The sequence below is a fragment of the Haliaeetus albicilla genome, chromosome 2 (genome assembly GCF_947461875.1).
Source record: "Haliaeetus albicilla chromosome 2, bHalAlb1.1, whole genome shotgun sequence".
In the NCBI taxonomy this organism is placed as follows: domain Eukaryota; kingdom Metazoa; phylum Chordata; class Aves; order Accipitriformes; family Accipitridae; genus Haliaeetus; species Haliaeetus albicilla.
In genome coordinates, this window is record NC_091484.1 from 57,440,443 (window position 1) to 57,452,475 (window position 12,033).

At 41.3% G+C, this 12,033-nt stretch overlaps 1 protein-coding gene across 3 annotated transcripts in view; it reads right to left on the reverse strand.

Moving 5' to 3' along the window:
* Positions 1-11,802, reverse strand: part of ITGA8 (integrin subunit alpha 8) — a 122,960-nt gene extending 111,158 nt beyond the window's left edge. For 2 of the 3 annotated variants that reach the window (XM_069775896.1, XM_069775904.1), the window contains exons 1-2: positions 11,517-11,802; positions 11,091-11,215 (exon numbers count right to left, since the gene is read on the reverse strand). In XM_069775896.1, the coding sequence (XP_069631997.1) occupies positions 11,091-11,215; positions 11,517-11,719 (328 nt within the window). In that variant the 5' untranslated portion in view covers positions 11,720-11,802. The remainder of the gene's footprint in view (positions 1-11,090; positions 11,216-11,516) is intronic. The other variant, XM_069775890.1, reaches the window with a different exon arrangement.
* Between the last annotated feature and the right edge of the window lie 231 nt (positions 11,803-12,033).

Sequence of the window (12,033 nt, forward strand, 5' to 3'; positions counted from 1 at the left end):
TGGAATTTATGATGAAGAATGAACAAGAATCTACAAAAATAAGTGAAAATTCCTAAAAAGTTTTCTCATATGTGGTAGAAACTTTCCATGTAAAAAGCATGCTCCATAATTAGTTTTTGTCAAACAAATGACATTTCTCAGTATGCTTATGCAAAGACCAACACTGCAGAAAGCAAAGGACTTAGTTTTTAACAGAATTACATGTGTACACACTGTCACAAGAGACAGCTTCTTAATGTTGCTTTATATACACTCTTGCAGATGTCAGCATAAGAGAAGCCATCTGGGCAAAGACTCAGGCCAATTACAATGCATTTCAGGTTTTAATAAAAAGCAGACAACCCTTCCTTTCACCCTCAGTTCTCTGAAGTAAACTGATTTCCCATATGTCCATGAGCTATGCTCTTCCCTTACCAGTCATTCCTAATGAACTTCTCAATTTATACATAAGCAGGGCATTACTCCTTCCCCCTTGTGTCTGCATTCCCTTATGTTTGTTTCTGGTTCCTATCAGGAGGGATTTCACAAGAATCAAACCTTTTTATTCATGCTAAGTGAAAATAAAACTATATACTGTCTACCTGGGAATGTTGAAAAAAATGTAATGTTAGATCATATTCTATGGATTTACATACATTTTTTAAAAACTGAGGAAAAATGCAGCCAATGCTTTAAAAAGCCAGCACTTCCTGGGATTTACCTGACAGGAATAGAGATACCTGAATGCTTTTCTAGGAGGTTGGATCACCTGTTACTTCAGCTCGTGGTAACCTCATAAATGTTACACATATAAGCTGAATTAGAAAGAAAAAGGCATTACATTTGGAGAACAAGGGTACTCTATCTCTGTATTTTTTCTAACAAACTTGAAGGAAAGTTGAATGAGAATGAATCTGTGAAAGTTTGAAGGTCTCTGAGAAACATCTTTTTTCATACAAATATTTGTTTCTGTGCTGCGCCAATTACAAAAGCTATTATGGAAATCCATGCTTAGAGAGATAAGAGAAAGAAATTTCAGGAATATTTAGATCTTAAAAATTAATGAAGAGCAATTTAAAAGCACTCTAAAAATATTTGTTTTAAAAATACATTTTATTTAAGTTAGGCCTAAACTTTAAGAGTGTGGTAGACAGCTACTTTGACACACTGCACTGTAGGAGCTGCCAGCTTCTACCTAGTTACTGGCAACATTACTTTTGATTATATTTTCCAATGAAGTCAGACCCTTTCAAACTTTAAAGGTTTCTTTTTTTCTTTTTTTAATGCTTCAGCAGATCTGATCATGATCAATGTCCACAGATGAGGTCCTGAAGCTTTTGAAGCTTGAAAATCAGCCATGGTCAGCTTACAGTAGCCAATGCTAGCCTGGCTCTGAGGATGCTCAGGACCAATATTCTATCTTAAAAAGAGCTTACATTTTCAATCAAAACAGCATATTTCTCTACTGGCAAAGTATACTAAAATTTGAAAAGAAGTTAGTTTTCAAAACTAGTACAACTGTTTGCAGGATTTGTAAAAACCATAGCTGAATTTAGCAGTAAATCTGCAAGAACTGTATGCACCCACCCACCCACCCTGCTTAGTAGCATCTGGTATAGTGTGAATCCTTCATCATGTGGCATGGGATTTTCATTACAAAATAATCAGTAATATATCACAGACACAAAAATTAATAAATAGCTTTTTTCCCTAGATAAATCTCTTTTGACAGAAATTCTCTAATCACCTTTGTTCAGGATCCTTGCGGGAGCTATGGAGTCATAATCCCAGTATCTGAGGTTGTGCCTTAAAATACAGTTTAATCTTTTTTGTATAACAACTAATCAGTATTGCAGATTGCTATGAACCAGCTACTGCTTCCCCTATAACTTTATCAGAATGAAGCTATATTCACAACTAACTTGTCTGAATACACATGGACTGTTATTACCATGCCCTGATAGTATTCAATTAGACAACAAGGCTATGAATGAAGCCACTGTAAATGTCCACTTCTGAGCTAGTCATCCACTTACAACTGAGGACATGATCTAGGGCACAGTTCTTCTCCTCCTAAAGCAAACATCTGAGAAGGTCAGAAGAACCATGGCCTAAAAGTACTTAATTTTATTTTTTTTTTTACCAATTGTAAATAGTCACAGATGACCAGCTTAGACTAGACTCAGATGAAAACTATTCATTTACTCAGATAAATCCCTATCCAGTTTGAAAAAAAAAGTTGTTATTTCTGTCTTTGGTACTTCCCTCAAAACTGTGTTATCTACATGTTTCAAAAAATAACTTGTCTGTATCCTGACAACACCCTTATATGACAGAGAAATATCCCTCCTTGTGTTATTTATGGAAATCCGAGGCCCACAGGCTATGTCTATACAGTACCTTACCCATAGGCTAAGCTATATTTCCGTAAGCAGCAAAAACTTGGCTTGAATTCAGGTTGTATTCAAACGTCATCTCCTCTTCTGGAAGAGAATGCCTGGCCCCTTTTAGGAAAGAGTCCAGGCTATCTTGTATCATGATACGTGACACTAGTGCAAGGACAGCTAGAATACAAGGCAGCAGCTGGGCTGGGCACACAACGCCTGAGCCTGTCCACAGAGTGGTCCAGGGAGTGCCTGAGTACCAGCTGGATTGCTTCAGGGCCAGCCCAGGAGCTGTTCCAGATGGTCAACAGTCTGGATGACTCGCAAATTTGGCTTGAAACTCAGCCCTGGCGTCACTCTTAATTGTAACTGCCTAAGACTGTATTGCAGGCTAAGGCCCAGACAACCAGGAGTATGCAAAGAGCAGAGAGATGTAGAAGTATAAATTTAAGTGCAAGGACATACTTAAACTGCATTTCATCAACCCAAAAGCATCTCATTTTCTGCTGCAGTAGCCAAGACTCCTATATACTGGTACTGCCCCACAATCCAGCTTCAGAAGCAGCTCTGGAGATGGTGAAACATGATTTTCCAAGTCAGTGTTCCTTCATCCAGTCTTTTAGACTCGAGGTACCTAGGGGCTACCAAAGGGAAAAAAGCCCCTTAAATTGCCAAAGCAGGAGCGGGACAAGTAGAAGAATTTGAATCCAGACAGTAAAATGCAAACTTATGTAAGAACAACAGTGCAGAGATCCATTTTTAGGAATTAAAGCCTGAACCTGGAGCAAGTGTTAATGCAAATCCATCATTTGCACACATTACACTAAATTTGGCACTTTCTATCGGGATTGGTCTCCTCATAGTCACTGTGTCAGCACATTATAAACTGTTTAACAGGCATGAATCAAACATTACTCTTACAAATATTTATTTGTTGTAGTAATCAGGATCTGCATAAGAAACATGTATTTGCAAACACTGACAGTGGTTCATTGTGGTTCACTGAAAACTAGAAGTAAAAAATGCAGCATCTGTTATAATTTGAAGATACTCAAATGAACAAAAGCAAATAAAAGTATTTTAATCAAACTTAACACAGGAAGACAATGTTTCTAATCAAAGCAACAAATGCAGCTATGTAATAAAACTGCAACTGTTTCAGTTAAGTTCTCACCCTTCAGGAACTTTGAAAAGTGTTATCTTTACTTGCTCTGTGTGTGTTTGCCTGTATGTACTAGATAAACAAAGATAGCCATTAACCAAGCATCTACAGCAGGCTCTGTTACACTCTGCCCTCTAATCTGTACCTACTCAGACTACATCCAGGATGGCAAATCCCTTTCAAATGCCTGTTTTGAGATATATATCTGTGTGTGTATCTCTGCACATCCATATGTATAAATAAATACAGAGAATATAAAATTTAATATATATTTCATATACTTATACATAATTATATGTATGCATATGTATAAATAAATACAGAGAACATAAAATTTAATAGGTATATATTTCATATATTTATACATAATCATATGTACACAGGGTAAAGGCGAATAATCACCTCAACCTATCCATATTTATACAAAATGGGAATACAAACATATAAAACATTTAGATTTATATAAATATATATAAGTCAGGGAAAGTGAATATCCCCCTCACATGGGGACAACACCTGGAATGCTATGTACAGTTTTGAGACACCAGTACAAGACTTCCGGGTGTTTGGCCTGAAGAAGAGAAAGCAGAGGAGGATCTATTTGCACTTCATCCAGTGTTCAATAAGTAGAGAGAAGAGAGCGCCAAACTCCCATTTGAGGTATGCAGCAAAAGGAAAAGAGGCAACAGACACAAGTTGTAGCAAGGGAATTTCTGATTAGATATAAAGAAAATACTCTTCACGGTGAGGGTGATTAAGCACTGGAACAGATTCCCCAGAGAGTCTGTGGCATCTCCATCCTTGGATAGTTGCAGAACTTGGCTACACAAGGCTCTGAGCAATCTAATTTAACTTTGAAATCAGCCCTGCTGCATCATTAGGGTCCTGCCTTACAGGAGGGAAGAAAGAGGTAAGGGTTCATACTGGCATACATGGTCCCATATTCTAGAAGTGAGGGAAGAGAGGGGATCCTGTCAACCCTATCACCATGGCAGAGTGATATTTTTTTTGTATCACTACCATAAAAGATTCCAATCATACCACCCATCACTAAGCAAAGGTAAGTCAGTAACATTCACAGAGTCATTGATATTAGAACCTCAACAGAGAGACAGAATACAAATGCAAAGCTAAAGACTGTGATCTAGGGAACCAAGCCAAGCAATTGCCTTCAATACTAATGCTGGGGAAAAAAAGGACTCCATAGTGTTTATGACAGTAGGGACATGCAATACCATTGCATGATGAGAAGAGTAGCTTCTATTTTTAGATTTATCTGATGCTGCAAACATCTATTTAATTTCTGGTTTTTATTGTGTCTTAGATGCTATTCATATGAGTTATTTTAATTTAATAGATCATATCTAGAGAGCTTTATTTGGACCTTCATTCCATGAATTAAGAAAAAAAGAATCATCAAACCTAATAGGATTTTTTTCCTGAAGTACAATCTGATCAAAAACAAATTAAGACCTCAGGGCTTGAACTAACATAGCTAAGGGTATTTTTTCTCTTCTTTAGATAAGGCTGAGACTTATAAAAGAAACCCATGAGGGTCTATTATAAATCAGAATGCTACAAGTGAACCATGAGGCTCTAGATAAGGTCTTACTGGCATAATAGACTGAAATGTGTCAACATTTAAAAGTACAACAAAGTTCTCCCTCAGCACTTTCTCTTGAGATGCAAATTCTGTTTTATAACAGGATTCTAAGTTTTCCCTAGAATCTTACCATCTCTACAGCTAATGATTTTTTCATGTAACTAAACCTCTCGAGTCCCACAATACATCCTTTCCTTATACAGTACCTGGGTTCTGTTACACTCAGCTCAACTGCTGGCCAGATTAGCTCATGTTTTTTATCAACTGCACGCTTGGCCAGAACTGATCTACATCCCCCTCCCCTGTTCTTCTTCAGAGGCTGTTCAAATTTTCTCCGGCTAGTTTAGAAAAATATAACCTATTTTACAAAAACTGGTAAAGTTAACTGATAGCAAAGACAATACCCCAGTGAGTTCTGGAAACTCTGGGGAAGTGGTATCTAAAATTCTGCTTTTAGGAGCTAATTTAAAACATAAGAACTTGTTGCAGTCTGTTAAGTATTACAATTAAAAGTAACCATTACAATGAGTTTCTGAAAGATGAACTATTAGCTTTTTACCAGATTTCAAACGCAATAGTGCACTTCAGGGGGCATTTAAGTTTGCTTCTGGCTGCAAGATGCTTTGTGTGGTTCAGAAGTTCCCCAGCTAATCAAGCGGGGAGAAAGTTTTCTTCATATTGCTCTCCTGCTACCTCTCCTGGCAGCTGAATGGAAGAGCATCCAGTTTAAACACAAGGACTTGGTAATTCTACCTCAATGCTAAAGCAGAAATAGTCATTGTAAACCTCATTTCATAATGGAGAAACTGAAAAGGAGAAGTTAGCTTTGTGTAGGTAAGAGAAGAAAGACAGATCACAGCTCTTTAATATAATGCCAACACTTGTTCCCCTGTCCTCTCATTGGGTTTCAAAGAGTATCACAGTCTTACACTGCAAGGCAACAGGACAGCTTTAAAGGGCAGGGAAACAAGGGAGAAGAGTCTCTGCCCTTTAGTTCATATCTCCTGGAGTAAGGGGATACTAAAAGCCCTTCCATTATACTTTATCTCCGTTCCCTGCTGCAATGGAGCAGGCTAAAGCACCAGTTGTGCTTTCAGGGGCAGTGCTTTCAGCTTCTTCCCAGACTCTTGGCCCTGGCACCTAGATTTAGGGAGCTTCAAAGAACTGCAAATATGGGACTGCAGAGTCAGTGCTGTATCAACAACAGGAAACATGGAGAGTTCCTGCTAAAGCCCCTTCTTGGCTGGAGGCCATATCACTGGCCAACCCATATGGGAATGACTGGTCACATAACTTGTATATGCATGGGTTGGCCCAAATCCTACAGCATGTCAACATTTCATCCTCCTTCCCTCCTCTGCCCCCCTGTCCCTTGTCGGGATCAATCTATTTCATCAATAAGATTAATTATTGATGTTCATTTGCAAGTAAATCACCTTGTTGCTTTGGAAATCTCTGGATTAGCTACTCTGAAGAACAGAGATAGGTGACTGGAGAAGTTAGTGACAATGTGGGAGAATTGCGTGTAGAACAATTTCAGTTAGGTGGTATGACTTTTAGGAATGGGCCACAGATACTCCCGCACCTCTACTGACTCCAAGCCATCTTCGCAACAGAGTAGTTTAGCCCACACACATTGCCACATTCAGACAAGTTATGCAGCTGCTCATAGCACTCAGACCAACTTGAGCACCCTAACATATGCACAGTGCCACAGAGACGATTTCAGGAGTAGTCTTGATTTTGAATATCAGTGCTAGTAGTAAGGAACGCAGTCTGTGTTCAACAGCTAGAACATGGCACTTATAAATAATGACACATTTTTAAAGGTGTTCTCATATCTTTCACTGCGAATTGAGTGAATACTGAGTGTTCCTGTTGGGTACGCATTAGTAAACAATGCAATGTCTACTCCCTCATGTGATCTTAGCTTCTGAGAAAAAAGGAGCAAGAGAGCTTCACGAACCATAAGGACTTGTCTTTTGTTGTTTAAAGCTCACGTGAGACAAAGAATAGAGTTTAGTCCTGAGCGTCACAGCCTGTGTGGTGGCAGGGAGATTAGCTGTAGCTTGCCAGTGACTCTGGGTGCAACCCTTGCAGCGTCAGCTCTCTGATCCACTGGGGAACATTGCAGTTGCCTTACATCAGTGTCAGTCAGGTCCAGTTAGGGTTAGCATTTATTTGTATTCTCCCTTCAGGACATTATGGCATGCAGGATATAGAATAACTTTCTTTAAATTTGAACTCCAGTTATTTTAAAAATAGAAAGATATTATTCACAGAGAAAAACAAACCACTTCAACAAAACAGCCTCTACAGGACCAAAGACCATCCTGTCTCAGCATTTACCATCATAATAGTAACCTAAGCAGGCCTAAGTTTTTCACTAAGGCATCTACCACTTACTTGGTTCCCTCAAATCACTTTCTGGACAAGTGCCTCCTCTATCTAAGGCAATATATACTTTACAAACTCAACACATTCTTTTTTCCTTCCTTCCCTTCCCTGACTCATGAGCATGTTCTTGTTCATCATTGCCTCTTAACAAGCCTTAAAAGCTTGTGGAGAGATTTTGTTCATTTTTAGTTTGTTATACTTTACAGCCCCATAAGAAGGCATATCAAGCCATTCATTCAGTAAATATCTCAATATCTGTAAAATACAGGATAGCTATAAATTAGTACAAAGTAACTCCACAGCTGTAACACCATAATATACAAAAATGTCCAGAATCTTGACTGAAGCCATCACAGAATACTAGACAAGGTCCTCACTGTTTTCATTTAGTAGGACTGAGATATTAATAGTGTTAATACAAATAACATCAAAGCACTTGCAAATGAAGGAACCCTTCTTGAAATTAGGTCTACTGTTCTTGTGGAAACAGTGAAATAATCTGTCTTACCAATTAGGTGCCCACTTACACACTTATTTGTGGCAGTAAAAGTCCAAATAACATCCAAGTGCACTGTATGTTCCTTCCCCAAAGGCAGAACATAACTTGCATTGAATGCAACATACCTGAGCTTCATTTGTGTACCCAGCCCTCAGAAATGGAAGACATGAGCCCTCATGCTCATAAGTAATTTAAGCCAGTGGTTTTCAACCACTTGGCTTTGTTGATCTCTTGAATTTTTAAGTTATAGTGGAAATTTCACAGTTTCTGTGACCTGCAGCAATTTCATGTATCTAACTTGGGATATGGTATCTGTGAATCTGCTTTTCTTTTATTAATTCTTTAGAATTTAGAAGTCCTCCATTGAACTCTCATGGCTGAAAAATACTGATTTAGTAAATTCTTTATCTATTTGTTGGGTCACATTGCCTTTTAACTGTTACATTATACTCTCCCTTTCTTTCTAGTTCCACTCAATTTTTACTTCTGATCTTAATTAAAAATCCTTTCAATTATTCAGCAGTTTTGTTTCTTCTATTGCATTTAGTGAATCTAACTGAAAGAGCGATATTATTTTGTCAAGAAAAAAGTACTTAAAAAAGAAAGCTTTGTATAAAAATGCATTAAAATGAAATCTTTCAGCTCTGAAGCAGCCTCTGTAGTTTTTCTGTCTTGTTTCAGAAAACATTCCCAAAGCTTTCCAAGACTTTTCAAAATCTCCTATGAGGCATGAAGTATTAATCTTTAAAATTAAAGCTGCTAGAGCTGAATTTCCAGTCTTCTAACAATTACTGGGTGTTTTTGTTTTGAGAGAAAGGATAATCTTGTGGTTAAGGAACTGCAGCAAGAAGAAAAAAATCCCAAGTCAGTTACCAGTATCATCACCAACTTCCTGTATGATCTTTGACAACCAACCCAGACTGACTTTTTTCTGTTTATTGGAATAAATATAAAAACGGGAATATAAATATAAAATGGGAATAGTGGCATTTCTGAATGATGTTGTAGGAGAAGGCATAGTGAGTACAAGGTGCCTGTACAAGAAAAAGCCATAAACTGAAAATGCCCCTCATATTTACTAAGGTCTAAGTCCCACTAGACATAGAGTGGCAAAAGGCTTCAAAAGGAACTGTGTGTAACAGGTTATTTGAAATAGTGTCATCTAGGCTAGAGCTCATGTGGACTGCTCTGTTTGGGGGAATAGTGGAAAAGACAGAAAACTTGCTCCTATACGTAGCATATTTTGGAGAGAAAAAACTGACATGAAATATACATCCATACTTCAGCAAAAAGAGTCACCTAAGGCATATTAGACATGGCCTTTATGTTTCTGGCGATGAAGAATGGGTGCTGGTACAAGCTATGCAAACCTTCCTGAGGTCCCTGTCTGTGAGGGCAGCTGGCCATTGCTGAATTGTGCAAAATGATATCTTTACTGCCCTTGGTATCGGAATTAGACAGCTAATGATAACACTGCTAAATCTGCCTATACTGCAGTCCCTAGTCCAAGTATAGTGCATTCGTATCAACACAATGGGCTCTCTCTGGCTTAATGTCAGCTGCCTACAAGTCAGGCATCTGTCCAGAGGGCACAACTGTCTCAGGTAGACTGAATGAGCCATGCTTTGGAGATTCCAAGCTGAATAGTTGGGGGATACAGTCCAAAGCCTTGTTGATATACTTACTCATCAGCCTGCATTTGTGCCTTTATTTGAAACATAGTATCTGTAAACGGACATCTCTGCCAAGAGTATGGAGTTGTCCTGAGTCTCTTAGTCAACTTTTCTGGAGTTTCCCACAGAAAAGCCACATGTCCTTCTAGGTTTCATCACTACGTTTTCATTCATTTTTCAAAACGCCCCTTTAAAATGTGATGAAATTTTCATTTGGTCTCTAAGTTTTCTGTTCAAACCTGAAATTAATTTGTATAGATAATATATTCCACTTTTGTTACATGAACTGTCTAATCATAAGATGGAAATACAGGAATATTTCCTAAACTGTTTTTACTTTAAAGATGTACACTCAGGGCATATTACAATACAAATATTGTATGCATACTGTCTACGTCTATACAGTCACATTTATAAATAAGCATAAGCTATACATAATATTACATGCCCAAGTAGCCACATACACATGCAAGTACTATCTCTTACTCTGTTTTGAAGAATCCCCAGCATGATGGGAGAGTCATCCCAAGCAGAGTTCCTAGACACTAACATAGTAATAGGATTTGTGGGTAGCTGGAGCTCGAAGGGGTAAAGAACTGCACTGCTTACTTGCTACATTTAAGTAAGCTCTTCTGATTTAATTTGTGCTCTCAGGAAAAAAATGAATTGTATTGTGTTCACATTTAAATAAACCACAAATTTTAAGATTAAATATAACCTAACAAATCATAACTTTTGCTTAACGATTAAACTGTCAAAGTCTGCCTAAATAAAGCCAATTGGTTTTAAATTCCCTGCAACCACCAACTAGGCTTAAATTATTTTCAAGACCTATAAAGACAACCGAAAACATAAACAGCCTGAATTATTTAAAAAGTGTGTTCCCTCTAATTAAATAAGAAACATCTGTCTTGGGGTTTTGGAAGTGGATCTAATCTATCCACACTGTGCCTAAATCAGTTTGCATCTAGCTTCCAATATTTTGAAATAAAATTCTTGCTTTCTGAAAAGAATCAAACAAGCATGCCGAAGAGGTACTTCATCCATCTGAACAGACAGAAACCCCCTTGCCTTCTGAGCACACAAAAAAAGAGGAATCTGCTACAAACACCTTTCATTAAAGCAAAAAAAAAAAAAAGAAAAGAAGCAGTTATTAAGATGAACTACGCACAGAACCTGAAGTCATACTCCCGTTATTTCTCTGGGGACCACGAAACCCTTCCTGCAAGCGCACATGCATACGGGCTCCCAGGAGCGGGATTTCTCTAGCAGATACTCAGATCAAAGTGGCACAACTAAAGCCAGCGCGGAAGAAACTGGTGCCGAAGGGGGACCCGAGCACAGCAAAGCAACACACGCAACGCTGCGCTACGAGATTCAGCAATTTACTTACTGGTATTATCAAAGGGTATCTGCCTGCACTGGGTGGCGGGCCAGGCGCAGTAGTAGACCGCTCCTCCTTCCACTATGTCTGGCTGCGTGGTGTTGGCTTTGGGAGCTCCCACCAGGACACTGACTCTGCGAAACACACCGGGAAGTCACCGGGGCGATCGGGACCGACGGCCGGCGGCCCCGGCAGGGCGGCCCAGGGGCCGTCACCCCGGCGACCGGCCCGAGGGCGGCGGGCGGGACGCCGCCGTTGGCCCGCCGCCTTCCCCAAAACCTCCCCCCCGCGCCCCTCGGAGCCCCCCAGCCCCGGCCAGGCTGAAGGAGGGCGGCCCGGCGGCGCTCGCTCGGGCACAGCCCGGACCCCCCCACCCCCGGCGGCCGGGGGCGCCGCGCTGAGGGGAGCGGCCCGCCCGGCGGCGGCGGCACTCACGTGCTGGGGTCGGGGATGTAGAAGTCCACCGAGTACCCGAAGTAGCTGCCCGGGGGCCCGCTGTACACCGTCAGCTTCTCCTCGTCCAGGTTGAAGGCCACCAGCGCCGGCGCCCAGAGCAGCGCTGACAGGAGGAACAGCGGGTGCGGCCGGTGCCGGCGGCGGGCGCGGCCGGCCCCGCGCCGGCGGCTGAGGGGCAGCATCCTCGCCCGCTCCGCGGCCGGCTCCCGCTGGCAGAGCGGAGCTGTGCGGCCCGGCGGTGCCGCGGCGGTCTGGCTGCCGCCGTGCGCTGGCGGCGGGGCGGGGGGCTGGCGAGGGAGGCTCGGCCCCACTCACCCCGCCGCCGCCGCCGCCGCCGCCGCCGCCGGCGGGAGAGCCGCGCTCGGGCGCCCCCTGGCGGCCCGCGCTCGGCGCCCGCGGCAAGCGGCGCAGCGCGGAGCCCCGCGGCTGTGGGGCGGCCGCCGGGGAGGCAGGAGCCGCGGTGAGGTCCCGCCGGGAGCGCGGTGGCTCGGCGGGG